We start from the raw sequence: 19,032 nt of genomic DNA on the forward strand, positions 1-19,032 counted from the left end.
GAAATTGGAGACAACGTCGAGGCTTTGATCCTGAAATGTGTCAAAGACTGCATAAAACCCAGGGGCTCCGGTCATATACTCAATCCTTGGCCTGATACAACCTTCCTTTTCTTTGCTATTCTGATTTCTCTTTCTCTCCTTTCTCTCTTACCCTTGCCATATTCCATGACTGTCACTTCAAACATACAATCTTTGAGCTTGCTCTATATGTCATTTCTCCGTATGAGTTGGCAGTGATTTATTCCAATCTTTTTCGAACCACCCTTCAACTCACCGTTTCTTTTGCGGTTTCCCTTTTCACTACCACTACCATCATGAGCCTTAGAAGAATCAAGGTGCAGGCATCTAGATACTTTACTCGTCGTGGATCTTGTATATTATTTGTTATCCTGATATGGTTCCTCTTTTATCATCTTCCAGCTCCGCCTTCCACCCAGAACAATACCCGCGCAGACCGACCACCCCCAGAGCATCGAGTAGAGGACACGGCCCGATTTATCTACCACTCTCCCTTTCGAAGCAATCCGGATATTCAATATGAGCAACAGCTATCAAATGCGCTGGAGGAGATTGAAAAAGCCGTATTGACACAAAGTGAGGAAAGCAACATATCCAAAGATAGAATCTGGCAGATAGCGAAGAGTCAAAAGGATAGGGGGGAGGACTCAATAGTATTCAAAGGGAGAAATAAGGACTGGATATACACTGTAAGTACTTTGGCCGGATCCTTGCTCGACTTTGACTGAAAACCACAAAGTTAGTCACTGATAAAAAGGCCGTCGAGTTTGTGACCAACGAGCTATCCGCCATCCCCGAAATCGCAACCATATACAAATCCTACCCTCAAAATATCCTCCGAGCAGACCTCCTCAGATACCTCCTTCTCTGGTACTACGGAGGCTTCTACGCAGACATCGATGTCTTCCCCGCTCGGACCATCAAAGCATGCCCAGCACTAGAGCCTTTCTTCGGACTCACACCGGACGGATACACAAAGAGTACCCATCCCGATGTATCGCTCGTTGTTGGAATTGAAGTCGACGAGCCATACGCTTCATCAGAATTCATGCGCGACTGGCACTGGACAAGGAGCTACGGACTGATCCAGTATACGATGTATGCACCACGACGCTTCAGCCCGCTTCTCCGCGAAGCCATCGTGCGGGTGCTGGCACATACTAGGCAATACAATGGTGAACATACCAGCTTCTTCCCCAGTCTGGCGTATGACGAGAAGACTATATTAGGAGTCACGGGGCCTGATGTCTTCACGGATGCGATTCTTGATACACTTTCCTCCTCGCTTCCTTCGACTCATCCGTTCATTCAACAATCTGTCGACGCAGATGCAGATATAGGGGATCTCGTCTCTGCTGAAACTGGGGAGTTGCAGAAACGGGTAACGTGGGCTCCGTTTCATAGACTTCGTGACCCTGTTTGCATTCAGGCTGGTGAGGCTGTCACGAAAGAATCCATGGGTGGATTGTGTGTATTGCCAATCAGTGTTTGGGGGAATGGGCAGAGACATAGTGAGGCGGGAGGGTTTAATCATCCTGACGCATGTGTCAATCATCGGTTTGGGCGGACGTGGAAGAAGGGGTGGTGGGAGTATATATTTGGGTGAAGCTTTTATTATTTAATCTGGGTTCAATAGTCAAATACAAATCTTTGGCTTAGATTGGCTGGAATTACTTCTCTCTCTCGAAATGGAGGTCTATACATTTGTGTAATGTACTAGTGGAGGATAGTAGATGAGACCATACAGCATGAACCAATCCAGTATGAGTGTATTGGAAAGTGAGGACTATTGACAAGAGAGGAAAAGACAATAAGAGTCCTTTACTGCCAGGAGAGAAGCAAACCAGCACTAAGCTGAACGAAAGCGAAACCCTGGTTCTCAAGTTTGTGCTCGATCCACTCAAATGATCATGTATAGCACTGACAGCCTTCCTTCTTGGGGTTCTGGCAACGAGCCTGGTTGACAGAACAACCACCACAGAATGCACATGTATCAGGAGCATAGCAGTTACCCTCGCCAACAACACAGCTTCCATGGTGGCCCACACATTTGGTGCACGCATTGGTTGCTCGGCCCTCAAGATCTCTCGCCTAAAATGAAAATGTTAAAAAATGACCTTGTTTCACAATGGGGTTAGTCGGTAATGTACCTGGACTAAGCTTTGCTGTATGGAGTTAGTTACCACGTATAGTAGGTTCAAAGGATCAAAGACTCACAGGCTCTCCGTAGATGATATCCTCGCCGGATTGGTAAACTTCGAGCTCGACGCCATTTGCGGCAAAAATGCCACTCTGTGCGGCCGATGCATTGGCTATAAGAAGGGCGAGGATTGCAGTGCCTTGGATAAATAGTTTCATCCTGGAATGAAATTGATGGTTCTGAGTGCTAGAAGGGTGTATTGGCTTTCTTCGGTGAGGTATAGAATTGGAGTTAGACTTGACCGACCGAGGTTGATGACCACCCGCAGACTTTTATATCTTGAATTTAGTGATTCAAAATATGTGGTCTTCTACTATAATGCTGGCAAGGTAAATATGCAATCCTTCAGTTCAGATTACTAGCAATAATCCTCGAGTTTTACGTATATGTCAGCCTTGGCGATACTGAGGATAGAGTTGGCATTGGTAGATACCAGTAGACACAGATCTTCAGATTCTAAAGTGAACGGACGGCTATTTTGGGATCATCAAGTAGTAAGCCCAATTGAGTGCTCGGTAGGCTTTTTGCTTTTTTTGAAATGTATACTTTGTGTCTCATTGGCCATGCTCTACATGCCACTCTACCTGTTTTCTGTTCTCTTTGCCTAAAGTATTTTGGTTGATCCCGAGTATCCCGGGGTCTGAGTCGCAATTGGAATTGGGCTGGGGCCTTGTGCTGCAAGTTCCCGTTAGACCCCTTTGAATGACTGATACCTGGCTCGTAGAGATCTTTGGAACTTCTGAGACCATACGGAGTATGCAATTCAAGGATTAAATACCCATAACACGAAATTTATCTACAACATGAAGAATTCGAAAGAAAAGCATGTCTTATTGCCCATAAATCGGGGATCAGGAAAGCTGCCTGTAGCCGTTCCGATGATTGTGGCGGAACCACATCTTCGAAAAGAAAAGCCATAGCCGTCTTATACGAGCGATCTGCAAAAAAAGCAACGGACTCTATGACTCAGATGTCTGAATGCATCTAATACCAGCCCTGGAGACAACAACACAAACAACGGATACCTGCATATGCGGTGTCCAGTTGTAGTGAGAGAATTATGCATAGCAGCTGCACAGCCGATCCATATGAAATTGATAGAGAACCCCAAGGAAGTACTCTTACACCATTGAGAGAGCTAAAATAATGTAACAACTTGCAAATAAAGAGCTTTACTCAACTGCTATCTGCTATGACCTCGATTTTTATTCTTTCTTGCCGATCATGGGAAGAAAAACAGTAGCTCGCGGCGGCGCAAATGGAAGGATCTATTTATAGAGGATCTTCGAAGTCCTACATGTTTTCTGTAAAACAAAAATAAGAAAAAGATCGACAAAAGCCATGGAGATTCATGTGAGATCGGCTTACGTTTAGGCCTGCTGGGGTCCGTATGCATTCAATAACAGCCCCGCGCGGCCGGGGCTGGATGCTATCATAATCTGGGGAATTGTCGGCTTATTTTGACGTGGACTGCATGGCCATTTTGGGACAAAAAGCAAAGTCGAATAGGTCGCGTGTTCAGTGTAATTGACTACAGAGCGCATGCGGCTGATGAAAAGAAGAAGAAGAAACCCTCGGGAATGGGATTGGGAACAATGTGAGGGGATTGGCCGCCTATGACGGTCTCGTATAAAGGTACGGGGTTCGGGGTTTGGTCATATTGAAGTCCCCATGCACTCACTACGCATGCACTACCAGATTGATATCTCCTAGCTTGAAGTGAATCCATAATATTCAGTCTATCTCGAGTAGGAGGAGCTAGATAGCTTATGTTGATCGAAGATGAAAGTATCAAACTTTGTATATTTGAGAATGTGATCGCATAGCTAATTCTTGAATATTCTCGCATCCCAGTCACAATCATCTCACTCAGGCCGCGGGAAGCACCCAGGTTGTCACAGACTGGCTCGGAACGTTGCCACTCCACTCCTGGCCACTGTTAGTGGACAAAAGAATATAAATATCGTTACTGAACGTGTTCTCAATAACAACAGTGCGAGTTCCATCCGGGTTCAGCGAGGCAACGGATTGCACACCTCCTCCATTGGAATATGTGTAGCTACCAGTACCACTTAGCACAATGGCACCCGGCGGCATGAACTTGCTGAACTGAGCCATCATATAGTATGCCGGGTTGAAAGTATATCCGCTGTTGGCAATGGTTACCAGACCTTGACAGGTTGCACAGCCACCACTCGACAGATGAGGACCATCTTGATCATTTGTGCCAAGTGTCCAGGCAGTGACGCCCGATGCCCAATTTTGCAAAGGCCCCATGGTGAAATCGGCGGCTTGGTTCCATGCGGCAGATGCGGGAGTCCAGCATTCTGTCATATATTGCTTGACGTTGGGGTTTGTCTCGTGGAATTGGGTGAGGACTGTCCAGTCTACGTTGCTGGCATAACAGTGCCATGCAACTCCGTGGACATACTGGCTAGCCCCGTTGATGACAGTTTGAGGATAGGATGGAACATCTAATGTCTATGCGTTAGTAAATAGAATCCTATCTCATAGATCCCGGATTGTCAAGTACATACCAGTGTTGTGATCATATGCCCAGATATCGGTGTTCAGGCCGGCTTGAGCGAGAGCCGGTCCGACATAATTTTGAATCAACTGCGCAGACTCATAGTCAAAAACATACATTGTAGGATATCCAGCTTGACTGTTCAAAGGCTCGTTTTGAATGGTAATCGCATCGATGTGGGCGCCGAGATTCGCGTAAGCCTGGATGTACTTGACAAAGTACTGCGCAAAGGCACTAGCATACCCAGTACTCCCAGTGCCTCCACTAGTCAAGTAGCCATCATTGAGGTTATTGTTATTCGTGTTGCCATCAATCGCACCGTTCAGCTTCATCCACCCGGGGGCACTCCAAGGCGAACCAAGAGTTTTCAAATTCAACTGAAGGGACTTCATCTTAGCCAGCATCGTAGCCATGGCACTTCCACGGTCGCCTAGGTTAAAACCGGACATAGATGGGTCTGCATTATTCCCATTGTCATCATAGGTATACGCAGGGTCACCAGACAGGTCGGAAGCGCCAATGGTATGGCGCATCAAGGCGAATCCAGCACCGGCACCGGTCATCAGCTCATTGAGCAGTTGTTGAAGTGTGGAACTAGACAAGGTGTTGAAGGAGGTAACCGTGGCATCGGTGACAGCGGCTCCAAAGCCCACGATTGTTTGTTTGTGTCCGCTAGATGTATCATCGACGCTCAGCTGCCAGGTCGATTCGGAGCCTGGACTGCCGCTGCCTTGAACGGGTGCGGAGATTGACGAGAGCTTGTAATTGCCATTTGAGTTTGAACAGTAGGCCGATGCAGTGGTGGCTCGTTTTCCGGGTGACGCCTCTGCTAGCAACGAAAGCAGGAACAGAGGAAGAAGAGACGGAAGCATGTTGTATACTGGTCCCAGGAGGATTTTAGGGAAAGCCAGTCTTAGTCTTTCTTCGAGGGGTAGAGGTGGGAATTGATGATCATCAGGTATAGGGATGCACTGTCTTTATATGTACCCATCAAAGACAATATTGATCAGACTGTACCCGTCCATTTCCCTAAAAGAGCAATGCGACTAATCGGTCGAGGGGAAAGTAAGCTGAAACGCCTAAGACCCTGAATTTCCCTCAATTTCGGCATAAGCTGATGAAGAATACTACAGTATCACCGACTAATGCACGCCACATTTCGCCGACGGGTCCCCGATAGCTTGTATTGTCTTGGCTATCTCGGGGAAATGGCTAATTCGAGGGTAGTTGCTTCCAGGTTATTTGCTTGGAATACCTTTCCCCGCATTCTCGACGGCTTTTTCAAATGCCATTGTGCCACAGAGTACTGAACAATGGGTTGGCTCAACGGTCATGTTGCTTATTCGGGGTGGGGTTGCCCGGAAACGGCATGAAACAATAGGATGGGGCGTTGTAGAAGTGGTGATTACCGGAATGAGAGGGGCGAAGTGACAGCCATCAAGGCAACCTGCGAAGTTGTAATCAAAGCAGAAGCAAGAAGTAGTGTATAAGTCGTAGGAAACATGTCCCTTGCTGTCCAATACTCAACGAAGAGCAAAGGGATCAAAACGAGAAAATTTAGTACAGGCGTCTCAATTAACCAAGATAAATCTAATTCTCCAATTTTGATGCTATTCACAATAGTACTAGTCGAAACAATGAGATCGATTAGGGAAGGCTTGGCTTAGGGAGATCACCATCCGTAAAAGGCAGCCACGTGCAGGGCCACGGCTAGGACGGGAGAATCATTCCATGAGAACGTGCAAATAATTCGAACCATCTAGAGCGACGAGTGGAACTTGTAAGTGGAACTTGTAAGTGGAACTTCGGTGATGTTGAGGAATGCAGGTTGTGTAGTGCTGAAAACAGGTCACGTCTGCAGATACTCTGTGCTGATGACGTCAACATTCTGCGAACAGGCCACTCAAGTTCTAATATATGTAACCCCTCCTCCGAATTATTCTGCCCTTCAAACTTCCATTGCTAGACATAAATCTTCATAATCAATCTACATCATGAGCGGCAATAAATTCCCCGTCGATCTGAAGCTGTTCAAGCAACTCAAGCTTGACCCGAAGACCGCACAGCTATCAGCCCAGCAGAAGAGCGACTTGCTACACAACATCAACATTTTCAGAGATGCCATCATTGCATTTACAGCAACGGGTGCTGCCCGTGGAGTTTCGGGCCATACTGGAGGTCCCTTCGATACAGCCCCAGAAGTCTGCATCTTGCTTGCTTTCATAAACGCGAACCCCAGCAAATGGGTTGACGCTCTGTATGACGAGGCTGGCCACCGTGTCGCCACACAATACCTGCTGGCCGCGCTGGACGGCAAGATTGAGCCTGATCACCTGCTGGAATATCGTGCTGCCGGCTCCCACCTTCCCGGACACCCCGAGCTCGGTCTCACCCCCGGCATCAAGTTCAGCTCCGGTCGTCTAGGCCACATGTGGGGTATGGTCAACGGCATTGCTATGGCCAACAAGGATAAAAACGTGATTCTGTTGGGCTCTGATGGATCCCAGCAAGAAGGAAACGATGATGAGGCAGCGCGCATTGCCGTGGCTAGAAATCTGAACGTGAAGCTCTTCATCGATAACAACGATGTCACAATTGCTGGACACCCTTCGGATTACCTCAAGGGCTTTGATGTTGCTGGGAACCTTAAAGGACATGGCGTGAAGGTCCTTAGCGCCCAGGGCGAGAATATCGACGCCCTATATGGCGCTATGTGCGAAGTCATCAACCATGACGGACCCGCCGCTGTTGTTGTCAACCGCAAGATGGCCCCTGGAATTGAGGAAATTGAGGGACAATGTAAGGCGCACGATGTTATTCCCGTCGACATTGCTCGCAAATACCTCACTGGGCGCGGATATAGCCAGGAGCAGCTTGCTTTCTATGACAATATCAAGCCTGGCTCAAACCCCCACACGTACAAGGGTTCGACCAAGGACAAGGGTTCGAACCGCAACATTTTCGGTGATGCCGTGAATGATATTCTTGACAAATTGAGCAAGGAGGAGGCTAAGCGTCGTGTCATGGTTATCGACTCCGACTTGGCAGGCTCCACCGGCCTGAAGGCTATCGGCGCCAAGCACCCGGAATCCTTTATCGCATCTGGTGTCATGGAGCGCGGCAATTTCTCTGCTGCCGCTGGCTTCGGGTTCCGCAGCAATGGAGAGAGACAAGGTGTCTTCTCTACCTTCTCTGCCTTCCTGGAGATGTGCATCTCCGAGATCACCATGGCTCGCCTGAACGACTGCACCGTCCTGTCGCACTTCTCTCACAGCGGCGTCGACGAGATGGCCGACAACACCTGCCACTTCGGTCTGAACCACTTCTTCGCCGACAATGGTCTGATGGATGCCGAGACTACCACCCTGTACTTCCCTGCCGATGGCGAGCAGATGAAGGCCGTAGTCAATGAGGTCTTCTGGAACAAGGGCCTGCGCTTCATCTTCTCCACTCGTTCCAAGGTCCCTTACATCTTGAAGGAGGACACCGACCAGAGGCTCTTTGGAGAGGGCTATAAGTTCGTTCCTGGCAAGGAAGAAGTCATTCGCAAGGGCTCCGCTGGTTACATCGTCTCATACGGTGATATGCTCTACCGCTCGCTTGATGCCGTCGAGAACCTGCGTGCAGAGGGCCTTGACGTTGGTCTGATTAACAAGCCAACTCTCAACATTGTCGATGAGGAGACCATCAAGTTGTATGGCTCCTCGCCATTCGTCCTGGTTGTTGAGTCGATTGCGCAGAAGACTGGTCTCGGCTCTCGCCTGGGTACCCAACTCCTTGAGCGCAATTTGACCCCCAAGTTTAAGTCTCTGGGTGCCAACAAGGAGGGCTGCGGTGGTCTGTACCAGCAAGTCAATGCTCAGGGCCTTGGACCAGAGCATATCATCGCTGCGGTCAAGCAGGTGGCTGGAAAATAAATGTGCGAATGTCAATAACGTAACGACTTTTTCATGAAATAATAAAAAAATCTTCTCCATTTGTGTTTTGACGGTATATTTTACCCAATTTCTTCTCCTTATCACAGCCAAGACCTCAGCGCCAAGACCTCAGGACCCCTAAATCCCGCCCGTCGTCCCAATCAGATATCGCGGCAGTTGAAGCGACATTTGGCTTCGGCACTTTCCACTTCATTCTCCATAATTATCCGCCCGCTGTACTGCTGATTGGCTGAACTCTACATAGTTTTGACTTGGCAGCCAGGGCTACTCCCAACAAGCACTAGATCGCAGGACTTCAAAAGCACGCAATCGTGCTAAAGGACTAAATAGGGCTAATGCGACATTAGATCTTCTAGATCGATACTTGATTTCTTCAGGGTAGAGAAAATCCATATATACTGCGTTTCCCGTTTTTTGTTTAGTGTTTAGGTCAGAATTTTATCTTCGTGGCTTGAATCAACGTGCTTACTATCCTTTAAGCTTAAACCACATAATGGCCGAACAAGGTTCTGTATCGGCATCGTCCGATACGCCATTTGAAAAGCGAGTATGGTATCGCGGAACACTCTTCAATGCCTGCATTATCGGAGCCGTCGGATTCACAGCCCCGGGCTTGTGGAATGCCATGAATGCTTTGGGTGCTGGCGGCGCGCAGGAGCCTTTCTTGATTAATGCTGCCAATGCGCTCGTTTTCGGTCTTAGTATGTGACATGTCGCTGTAATCATATTGGATTTGAATCGGGCTTCGCGCTGACCTGACTTGACTTGCTTGCTAGTGGGTATTTTGTGTCTGTTCGGTGGCCCAATTGCCAACCGGATTGGCTTGAGATGGACTCTGATATCCATTGTATTCGTACGTATCATGAGAGCAAGACTGAAATTGTGTTATTTGGAGACTGACTTTTATATTCAGTGCCGTCTTGTACACAAACAACCGTTTTGTGAGTTCTTCGTCAACTTGTATAACCCAGGGAAGAAGACTAATTCTCATGTAGGGAAATGTATGGTTTGTGCTGGTTGGATCAGTATTTTGTGGTTTATCGTGAGTATCCTATACCAATTAAATGAAACAAGAGCATCGACTAACGTGTACAGCGCTGGTCTTTTCTGGGCCTCTGAGGGTGCTGTGGCATTAGGTTATCCCGAGCCTGCAAAGCGAGGCCGATATATGAAGTGGGATATTTCAAAATACCCTACAGTGACAAAAAGACTGACTTAAAAAGCATCTGGCTTTGGTTCCGTACAGGTGGCCCGATACTGGGAGGTGCTATTGTCCTTGGCCTCAACCAGTGTGTCTAATTCCAATTTGAATTCACGTTATGGACATAATATACTGACGATTGGAAAGTGCTGCCAATGCCCATGCCAAAGGAAAAGTTGGATCTGGTAGGTTTATTCAAGCTAGATTGAATAAAACCATTGCTAACACAAGACAGAGACGTATCTCATCTTCGTCGCTCTCCAATGTACTGCCGTTCCTATAGCCTTCTTCCTCACGTCACCCGACAAGGTCCAACGCACCGATGGAAGCAAAGTTAGGATTATCCTGCAGGACTCGTGGCGTGATGAAATGAAAGAGCTCTGGAAGGTCTGCCAGCGGAGAGAGGTATGTTTAAGATCATCGGTTCCATCGTGCATATGTGCTATATGTGACTAACATTCCTAGATTCTTTTGCTATTGCTTGTTTTCTGGGCCGCATACTTCAATATGTATACCGGAAGTATGTATCGTGTGTTTCCTCTTATATGCAATTGCTGATTAGTTGGTCCAGATTTCAAAACGTACTACTTTGGCGTGCGCGCTCGCGCGCTGATTGGATTCGTCAGTATGTTTACACACTCACAATATTTGGACACACTTTTGCATCAGTGCTAACATGGACTAAGCCTACTTCGCCACTCTTCTTGCGTCAACGATCATTAGTAGATTCCTGGACTACCGCGGCCTTTCGATTAGAAACAGAATCAAGTACAGGTACAAAATCACACCATCCAAAATCAAACTTAGAGACAATACTAACAAGCCACAGCTTTTTCTACGTGATCATCGTCCACATCGCTGCCTGGGTCTACTGTTGGGTTATCCAAGAGAAGTACACCAGAAACCCACCAACGCTTGATTGGGCCGACAAAGGCTTCGTTGAAGGATTCTTCGTTATCCTGCTCTGGGGTGAGTCTTGTAGATTAATTTATATCCCACATAGTGCTAACCTATTTCATCAGAATTCGCTCAGCAATCGCTGCAGAATTTCCTCTACTACCTTCTCTCCACAATGACCGACAATATCTCCGAACTCTGTAAGTCAAAGATCCAAACCGATCGTCCTATCTCCAGATTGCTGATACCATATAGCCCGGTTGTCCGGTATCCTCCGTGGCCAGGAGAGCTTTTCACAGGCTGTTTCTTACGGTCTCAACTCGAAAAAATGGCATGGTGGAAGAGTGCCACTTATCGTTAACACTATCCTTCTCGGTAAGTGATACACATTGACTGATTATAAAGAATTAGTGCTAACTTTCGTTCCAGTTCTTGCGGTGTGGCCCACTTGGCTCGTTATCAGGGTCCACGTTCCCATCGAGCATTCTAAGGAGACTGCTGAGTTGCCCCAAGCCCAAGACGAGGAGCAAAACAACGTTAGTCTCTCTGAAAAGGAGACATTTGTTGTCGCCGAAGCAGTTGCTTCGAAATAAAAAGTTGGAGTTGTTGAATGTCATTGAAAAAAGTATCTAATCTATTTACGACACGGGGTTGACGTCTACACAAAAGTCCCCTCACCTTTTGAACAAAATCTTCATGAATCAATGAGTAGCCTATGTATAGTCTGTGAATAATCATCTGTTCTTTACTCTTCTTTCAAACTGCGAGAACACCCTCACCATTCTGGCTTTCCACGCGTAATTTCCGCTCCGCGCGGCTCTCACTAGTGGGATCAAGATAGGCTTCCGTATAAAGTTAGCATAAGATGCAGAATTGGAAACTAAGATATTTTGATATGAGTACTCACGTATTTCACCAAAAACAGTAGTCCGGATACCTTGTCGAGCTCCTTTGTATGTACCAGGTATAACCCGGTGAAGGGTACACCTAAGAGATCGTCAGTTCCCAACTCCAAAGCAGCAAAGAGAACAGTGCATAGTTACCGATTATCCCACATTGCAACACTACCAACAGCCCATTTCCAACGAACAGAGTGATCATCAGCCGAGTGGATATGATATGCCAAGAAATCGAGAACTTTGTCTAGAAAGGCATCAGCCCTAAATTACAAACCGATTCGTTCGGTATTTCACTCACCGGATTCCACTTTCTTGAGCTCAGCAAACCCAGTCACAAATCCAGGATTGACGTTCAATGCCTTCAGCTTAGTGACTGGGTGCGTGCGCACGGCTGGATGGTGTGTATCGATCGGAGGGCGATTGGGACCTGCACCCCATAGATCGATGATGGTATCATCTATGTATGTTAGCAAACTTGCTACTATGGCTATAAAGGAAACAAACACTGCAGTCTTGAGGTATGCACGGCGTGAAGGCCGTCGAGAAACCTTTTGTAGGCGTTGCTTAGGGCGTCGTATAAGCCATATTGAGATACCTATGAAATCAACATTTTGTCTTGAATGCGACCTGGATCTGTAACATACCCAAGCTGTGTCGCCACCAACTTCGGGATGTTCTTCCATTCTCAGTAGGGAGTAGGTAGGTGTGCTATGAGGTGTTAGAGATTTATGGCCAGAGAATATTGTTCACCACATACGATTGATCTCGAATGATGTATCGGCGTGGAAATCTCCACTCGGCTACAAGAGTAGAAATTGCTGTTAGAATTGGTCTGAGCAAATTCAAGATATCTTACCCAGGGCGTGTAACTTAGGATTTCACGGTGATCCTCGCGGCTACCTCTGATATTCACGAACTTTGTGGCGAGTTAGCAATGATGACAAAATGTAATGAGGTTGTTATGAAATTTTATACTTTTTGATCCTGATAATTGTCAGCTCACGTGAATCTGCCTTGAAATTTAGAAGATTTCATGTTTTAGCTTACCATTTGAGCAGGGTGCTTATCTAAAATACCTGCAAGATCAAATTGTCAACCTGATGCCGTCATTCACAAACCTATATGACCTTACCATAATGTTGAAACAGTTCTACCTGTTGCTCAGTAGTAAGATCCTGATCCCGAAAGAAGACAACTCCCCGCTCATTAACAAGAAGTGCCAATTCATCCAACTGAGTCTCATTCAGCTGAGACAATTGCACATTCTCGAGAACAGTTCCAATAGACTCAGTCAAGTCAACCGGCTTCGCCACAGAGAATAATGCCTTCTTCTCCGGATCTGCAAAGAATGCTCGGTCTTTGGGCGGGGTAAATGGCTCGCGGGGTGGCTCTGGAGGCACATGGCTCTTGATCTTCTCGTTGAAATGGGGATGAAGTGTAATGGGGAACCCCGAGTCGGGGGAAATATGCTTGCGGGCTTCGAGATTGGCCATATTCTGTGAGCTGAGTTGCAATGATTGTAAATGACTGAATGGATTATAATCTGGGTGAAGTGGAAGTAGAGTTACTTATTTCGTGCTTTATAATCTGTTGAGCTCATACTCGGCTTGGATTGCGTCAAAACGCTACTAGTCGATATGTTCGAGTCCAATCGGCTATGTATTTCCCTACTGTATGGTGTCTTGTCAGATTCTATGTCGAATATGTGGAGAGTATGCACGCAATGTAGTTTTTATAAATTCTGTAGTACAATTTCCAACGTTGCTATAATAATACCGGTGCATATTGGGATCACGTGGTACGGTACCGATGGAGTACAGTGACACCTCCAAAATTTGAACACCCCCTAAAGTGGGGCCCCTCTCACCGCTCTCACCGCCCGCCCCTGAACACGCTAGTAGACCTAGCTACTAGTATGAATTCATGGAGGTTTTTGACCGGCAGAATGTTATGTAATTAGGGGCCCCACTTTAGGGGGTGTTCAAATTTTGGAGGTGTCATTGTATATGCATCAAGCGAAGATACTCTCCGAACAATAATTCAGACGGTCCAATATAAAAGTGACCAAACTGTTAATGAGGCATATGAAGTCCTATGTTTGATCCCCCTAGGGATAAGAATTGTCAATGTGTGGTGTGGTGCAAGCAAGTAAACAAGCAAGATCCCAATAACTATAGCTCTAGTTATGTTTTGGGGATTGTTTTGGGGACCCCCCTTTGGCTGATCTCTGCGTGTCTGATTCCTTAGGCATCGGCTATTTCTGCCATTTCTTTTAATTTTCTGCCATACTTATTTCTGTAAGTTTGAATTCTTGTTTACATAGTAAAAAATGCACCATTCTGCTCAAAATTATGATTATTTCTTTGATTTGGTACGCTTTACAGGAAACAACTGCTTCAATCTGAACCGGGTGCTGTAAATATCACGCGGAATGATAGCAGTGTCCGGGTCAGCCTCATGCAATTCGGCCATGATCTGACGAGTAGTACGACCCAATCGAAGCGCAGTAACAATCTGCTCTCTTTTATGGGTAAGCTCTCGGGTTCGCTGTACAGCGTGAGTTGAGGCAGGAGATGGTTGGTGGTTATGGGACGGGTTCTCGATTGTGACATGCCAAAGACCTGTTCCGTGGTCTCGCCGCAGAGCCATAGAGAAGGGGCATTCCAAAGCCATAGTATTGGTATTGATTCGCTTCTTCGGTTGAGGCCGATGCTCACATGCATCTGGCCTCCGACCACGATCACAGATAAGCCGGACTGTCTTCTTCACCCCCCTTTTGGTAGTCTTAGACCGCCGGATCGTAACCGCATACCCATGTGGGCGTGCGAAGTCGTTGATAGCATCCTTTGCTTCATCGGAGGTCGCGTATGTACGATCGGTGGGCGGTAGCGCCATCGTGATCGCGCATGTCGGCTGTGTAGAGGGTGGCAGCGGCTGTGTGAGGGAATCGGGATCTGGCTGGGCATTGGGCGGGTTGGATTGGGCGTCTGGATTAATATCGGGATCGGTATTGGACTCGGAATCCGAATCTTCAAGGTACGCAAGCCCTAAAGAGGCCATATTGAAGAGATAAATGCTCAAAACGTGAAGAAAACGCGAAAGGGGTCAAAAATGGTGGAGACAGGGCCATTGAAATTGAAATCTAGGCTTGGCTTTCCAGCCATCAGCTTTGCGCCGGTAAAGTATGGACGGAGCTTACTTTTCTGCTAAAAAGATCCCGGCCCGAAAGGGGTCCCCTTCGACTTACTGTGACGCGTCACGTCACGCGTGAGATCATGTGCCAGATCATGTGCCAAGGCGGCCAGGAAAGCGGTGAGTCTTTATAGTAGGCGGTCAGTTGATGCTTGAACTATCGGGCAGGTGGGGGGGGGTCCCGACAACCAATGGAGGGGTCCCCGATACAATTTCCTTTCTTTAGATATTAGGACGTGTAGTAAAGGCCTACTGGGTCGCGTGACTACAAAAGGCTCTCATGCTTTTCAATTCAAGAATATCGAGGTCTAATATGAGGAGTTCAGAATCCAAATTTGCCAGTGCTCAAATATCACATGTTCGATGGCAGCAAACTGGAGATGGCTATCTGGCTATTCGAGGACCACCACATGTCCATATATTGTACAACATTTCACTCCACTTCCCCATTCTCAATCTCCAACATCATTTCCTCCGCTTCCCTTGCTGCCGTTCTCGCTTCGTCTCCGATCTCGCCCCTCATCCTAGCCACCTCCCCAAATCTCTTCCGCCATAGCTGCCACCTCTCCTTGCAAAAGCTATGTTTGCCTTACCAAAGAGGGCCTCCGCTTCCCGGCGCCATGCCTTTATAGCCGCTAAGATCTTTATCCCATTCATAGATCTCCACGCCGAGAGTACTGATCCATGCAGCAGCAGGAATCAACGCCTCTAAGGGGTAGGTTGGTAACAATTGGTTTATAGGTATTTCCAGCGCGTCGCGGAGGGTGAATATTGCAAACCATGAGTATGCGAATACGGGTTCCTCGGTTGCCATCAAAAGTGCTGTGAATTTGTCCCGGTTGATGATTTTCGAGATTACACTTTGTCGGTTATCAGGGGGTCCACTAGGCACAGATATATTCCACTGCTCACGGAGTGCCCAGCCTAGTGTCGGGAGGTCTTTCCAAATTTGCATATCGTAGAGAATGAGTGCGTCCCCACCGGCTGTTTTCGGACTTGGGAGCTTAGAGAGCTGGACTAGAATATCGACAAGCTTATCATGGTGTTCAGGGGATTCGCAGGCGCATCCCACTATCACAGCCCAAAGACGACCAAGACCTGCTTTAGGTTCTATTGATAAGGAGATCGAAGCGAGATCCCTGACGGCTTTTTGTACAGAGATGATGTCGCCGAACAGGTCCTGTAGGACAGCAAATTGGGGAGCAAACATTTCGTCTGTAATGGCTGTCATTTTGAGAAAATACTCAATAGTAATTCACAGATGATGCAAGTTGGCTTATATATAAATAAATTTCCGCTGCAGTGACGTAGTACGAGAACCCCATAGCGCTCAGGACTCACGTGTGTACGGAGTATTGCGAGTCAATGGGCTCCATATCATAGGTACCAAATTAATTTTACGGAAAATTTCGAATCATATCCAGAACCTATATAACACCTGGATATACTACCAAGAAAACATCTTTTTTCCGATAAAAAGGATTATCACCGAGCGTGCCATTTCCAGAACTAGTTATTCTAATACTGTCCTTGTGATAGTTTTACTGTACAATATGTTGCCCATAACTTTCTTCCATCTTGTCATTTTAGCTACGTATCCATATATTCGTCCACAGGACGTCGTCGACCTGAATTTCTAGAACACCTAAGTTTCTCTCTCATTGACACAGGAGCGCAGATTCCAAATAAATGATCTGCAAATCAGAAAGTGGATCTAATCACGCATTCGCACATGTAACGAATTTGTTATCCTTAGCCCCAATATGGGTGATAACACCGCAGTATTGGAAGTTCTCGGGCAGACCAGATGCCGGATCCGTGGCCGTAATCTTATAGATAATACGATCCGTATTCTGATCACTGCCATCCGCAAATAAAAGTCCGTTCGCCAGTATGGGGAATTCTTGGTACGGTGCTGGGACCCCGGCGCAGTCGGGAAGGCTGATCTTTTCGCGGTTTCCGAACTAATGGGGATACTTTACCCCTGTTCAGTAAGTTAATCATTATGAAAATCGGTACGGGAAAATTACGGAGAAGTGTTACCATCATTAGGGGCGGTAATTTTTCAACTACGGATAGATTATAGGAGCGGTATCTGACATGCTCCAATATACAAATGTAGAACACCGGCCGCATCTCGGGGGCCATTTTTCTGTAGGCGGTTTTCTCTGCGGGCTTGGGCTAATGCTAAGGCGGAAGAACGAAATAATAGAGATTATCGGTTGATCATTTTCAATTTAAAGAAAGGAAATGAATTATAATAGGAAGTGACATATATTATTTCAAGGGGTAGGGATATCATCGGAAGTATCATCATTCTTTCCTTTGACAGAGAGCCACTCTAGCCCCAATACACCGAGAATGCCAAAGCAAGAGAGGGCGACGCCCACGTAGAATGTCTGATCCAGGGCCTTGTTGTAAGCAAACAGGACAGCGTTGGAGAGCTCCCTAGGCAATTGGCTCTTGAATTTCGTTGCGCCGGCTGCAATAATTTCTGTGGCATCAACACCTGGAGCGTATTGCGCCATATTTGTTTTCAGCTGATTTGTGAATACGTTCTGCGCAACGGAGACGAAGACTGCACTGGCGAGATTCTCCGTGAATATAACAACAGCGGTGCCGATGGGGATATCCTCCAATGATAGCGCAGTTTGGGGTGCGGAGAATGCTGTCTGTAGGCCACACCCAACTCCTGCCCCAAGGATCACTTGATATCCAATCCATTCTGCGTGGCCGGAGTTGACGTCTAGCATGGTGAGCAAACCGGTTCCGATTGCCATGAATGCCACCGCAATATAGGCCCATTGTACATAGTACCCAAACACGGAACTAAGGCCGCCTGTCACGAACGAGAAGAGCACGTAGCTCAATACAAGAGGAAGACTCATGACACCGGACTTGATTGGGCTGGCTCCCTTGATGGCTTGAAACCAAATAGAAATCTGGCGAACAAGTCAATATGCTGTAATTTAGGTTTATCCAACCTCAGAAGGAGCTATACATACGTAATAGAGTATGACGAAAAACGCAGCGACGATGCATGAACCGAACAAAGATGAGCCCCAAATATTGCGGTTGCAGAAAATTCGCTGGGGGACGGTTGCAAGTTCACCGGACCGAAGCTGAATAAACCCAAATGCGACCAAAATAACGAAGGCCAATACCAACAGAGCAATGATTCGACCATTGCTCCATGGGTATTTGGTACCACCCCATTGCAGGGAAAGGAGCAAACAAATGATACCAGGTAGTAAACAGAAGGTACCAAGAATATCCATCTGCTTCAGTTGATTGATAAAGCCGAGTTTACCTGCTTTACTTCCTTTGAAAGAAGAAACGAAGAATAAAATGACAAGACCGGCAACAAACCCAAGAGGAAGGTTAATGTAGAAACACCACCTCCAAGTGAGTTTGGTGCTATTGGTGAAGGCGCCCCCTATCAAAGGACCAGCAATGGCAGAGAATCCGTACATAGCACCAAGGGCCCCAATCAACATAGGACGTTGGCGTGGCGGCACCGAGTAGGCGATCAATAAAAACGAACCGTTTGAGACACCACCACCACCGACTCCGGCAATAGCACGCCCAACAATCAGGGCAGTGGATGTAGGTGCAACACCACAGATCAAAGAGCCGAGTTCGAAGATAAACAGGGAGGCCAAGTAGACCCATTTAATGGTATAGAATGTGAAGAGCTTTCCCCACATCAGCTGGAATGTACATACTGTGAGCATGAAGGCACTCGCGTACCACCCAACATCTTCTAATGCGTTGAAATCATCGGTGATTTTGGGGATAGCGCTGGAAATAATTGTGTTGTCTAGCCCCACAAGGAACATGCAGAGGCTCAAGCTGAGGGTGATGAGGATGAGCTTGGCTTTTCCGGGATATTGAGGTTCCTTCTGGCTACTGTGAGGCCCAGAATCATCGATTGGCGTTGGTGTACGTTTTTTTTCAGTCTGTTGTATTTGCAGAGGATCTAGAGGATCTGCTATAGATGGCGGATTGGTGGGTTTGTCAAGGGGGAGCTTCATGGTTGGAGAAGAGGTAGAAATATATAAAGACCTGAAAAGTGAACAGATTTGCCGGCTTTCTCAGATCCGCATATTGAACAAGGATATGAAAAGGATATTAGACTTTTATATTGAAGCTTCCACGGG

General features: G+C 46.9%; 10 protein-coding genes across 10 annotated transcripts; 3 read left to right on the forward strand and 7 right to left on the reverse strand.

Annotated features, from left to right (window-relative positions):
• Positions 1–314: 314 nt before the first annotated feature.
• On the forward strand, positions 315–1,624 carry N7518_005398 (CAZyme family GT32; the record flags this gene model as incomplete). Its single annotated transcript, XM_057186325.1, has 2 exons — positions 315–707; positions 758–1,624. 2 exons carry the CDS (start codon positions 315–317, stop codon positions 1,622–1,624), a joined length of 1,260 nt encoding a protein of 419 aa, XP_057043095.1.
• Positions 1,625–1,926: 302 nt separating this feature from the next.
• N7518_005399 (uncharacterized protein) lies at positions 1,927–2,376 on the reverse strand (the record flags this gene model as incomplete). Its single annotated transcript, XM_057186326.1, has 2 exons — positions 1,927–2,109; positions 2,236–2,376. The coding sequence occupies 2 exons, from the start codon at positions 2,374–2,376 to the stop codon at positions 1,927–1,929; spliced, it is 324 nt and encodes a 107-aa protein (XP_057043096.1).
• Positions 2,377–4,087: 1,711 nt separating this feature from the next.
• Positions 4,088–5,617, reverse strand: N7518_005400 (glycoside hydrolase family 30 protein; the record flags this gene model as incomplete). The annotated part of the gene is made up of 2 exons (XM_057186327.1): positions 4,088–4,692; positions 4,756–5,617. The coding sequence occupies 2 exons, from the start codon at positions 5,615–5,617 to the stop codon at positions 4,088–4,090; spliced, it is 1,467 nt and encodes a 488-aa protein (XP_057043097.1).
• A 1,122-nt stretch (positions 5,618–6,739) lies between these two features.
• N7518_005401 (uncharacterized protein) lies at positions 6,740–8,662 on the forward strand (the record flags this gene model as incomplete). Its single annotated transcript, XM_057186328.1, has 1 exon — positions 6,740–8,662. One exon carries the CDS (start codon positions 6,740–6,742, stop codon positions 8,660–8,662), a length of 1,923 nt encoding a protein of 640 aa, XP_057043098.1.
• A 514-nt stretch (positions 8,663–9,176) lies between these two features.
• Positions 9,177–11,374, forward strand: N7518_005402 (uncharacterized protein; the record flags this gene model as incomplete). The annotated part of the gene is made up of 14 exons (XM_057186329.1): positions 9,177–9,384; positions 9,460–9,536; positions 9,679–9,725; positions 9,779–9,856; positions 9,907–9,972; positions 10,032–10,069; positions 10,120–10,289; positions 10,350–10,404; positions 10,456–10,509; positions 10,571–10,658; positions 10,714–10,853; positions 10,907–10,981; positions 11,037–11,156; positions 11,211–11,374. 14 exons carry the CDS (start codon positions 9,177–9,179, stop codon positions 11,372–11,374), a joined length of 1,380 nt encoding a protein of 459 aa, XP_057043099.1.
• Positions 11,375–11,537: 163 nt separating this feature from the next.
• Positions 11,538–13,173, reverse strand: N7518_005403 (TauD/TfdA dioxygenase family protein; the record flags this gene model as incomplete). Its single annotated transcript, XM_057186330.1, has 10 exons — positions 11,538–11,623; positions 11,689–11,768; positions 11,825–11,924; positions 11,979–12,137; positions 12,185–12,275; positions 12,325–12,388; positions 12,431–12,480; positions 12,537–12,596; positions 12,728–12,756; positions 12,813–13,173. 10 exons carry the CDS (start codon positions 13,171–13,173, stop codon positions 11,538–11,540), a joined length of 1,080 nt encoding a protein of 359 aa, XP_057043100.1.
• Positions 13,174–14,035: 862 nt separating this feature from the next.
• N7518_005404 (uncharacterized protein) lies at positions 14,036–14,740 on the reverse strand (the record flags this gene model as incomplete). The annotated part of the gene is made up of 1 exon (XM_057186331.1): positions 14,036–14,740. The coding sequence occupies one exon, from the start codon at positions 14,738–14,740 to the stop codon at positions 14,036–14,038; it is 705 nt and encodes a 234-aa protein (XP_057043101.1).
• A 565-nt stretch (positions 14,741–15,305) lies between these two features.
• Positions 15,306–16,103, reverse strand: N7518_005405 (DUF3632 domain-containing protein; the record flags this gene model as incomplete). The annotated part of the gene is given in 2 exon segments (XM_057186332.1): positions 15,306–15,450; positions 15,466–16,103. The coding sequence occupies 2 exon segments, from the start codon at positions 16,101–16,103 to the stop codon at positions 15,306–15,308; spliced, it is 783 nt and encodes a 260-aa protein (XP_057043102.1).
• A 487-nt stretch (positions 16,104–16,590) lies between these two features.
• On the reverse strand, positions 16,591–16,876 carry N7518_005406 (uncharacterized protein; the record flags this gene model as incomplete). Its single annotated transcript, XM_057186333.1, is given in 2 exon segments — positions 16,591–16,836; positions 16,850–16,876. 2 exon segments carry the CDS (start codon positions 16,874–16,876, stop codon positions 16,591–16,593), a joined length of 273 nt encoding a protein of 90 aa, XP_057043103.1.
• A 278-nt stretch (positions 16,877–17,154) lies between these two features.
• N7518_005407 (MDR family MFS transporter) lies at positions 17,155–18,906 on the reverse strand (the record flags this gene model as incomplete). The annotated part of the gene is made up of 2 exons (XM_057186334.1): positions 17,155–17,814; positions 17,878–18,906. The coding sequence occupies 2 exons, from the start codon at positions 18,904–18,906 to the stop codon at positions 17,155–17,157; spliced, it is 1,689 nt and encodes a 562-aa protein (XP_057043104.1).
• Positions 18,907–19,032: the final 126 nt, after the last annotated feature.

This window comes from Penicillium psychrosexuale (assembly GCF_028828465.1).
Source record: "Penicillium psychrosexuale strain IBT 29551 chromosome Unknown utg000003l, whole genome shotgun sequence".
In the NCBI taxonomy this organism is placed as follows: Eukaryota; Fungi; Ascomycota; class Eurotiomycetes; order Eurotiales; family Aspergillaceae; genus Penicillium; species Penicillium psychrosexuale.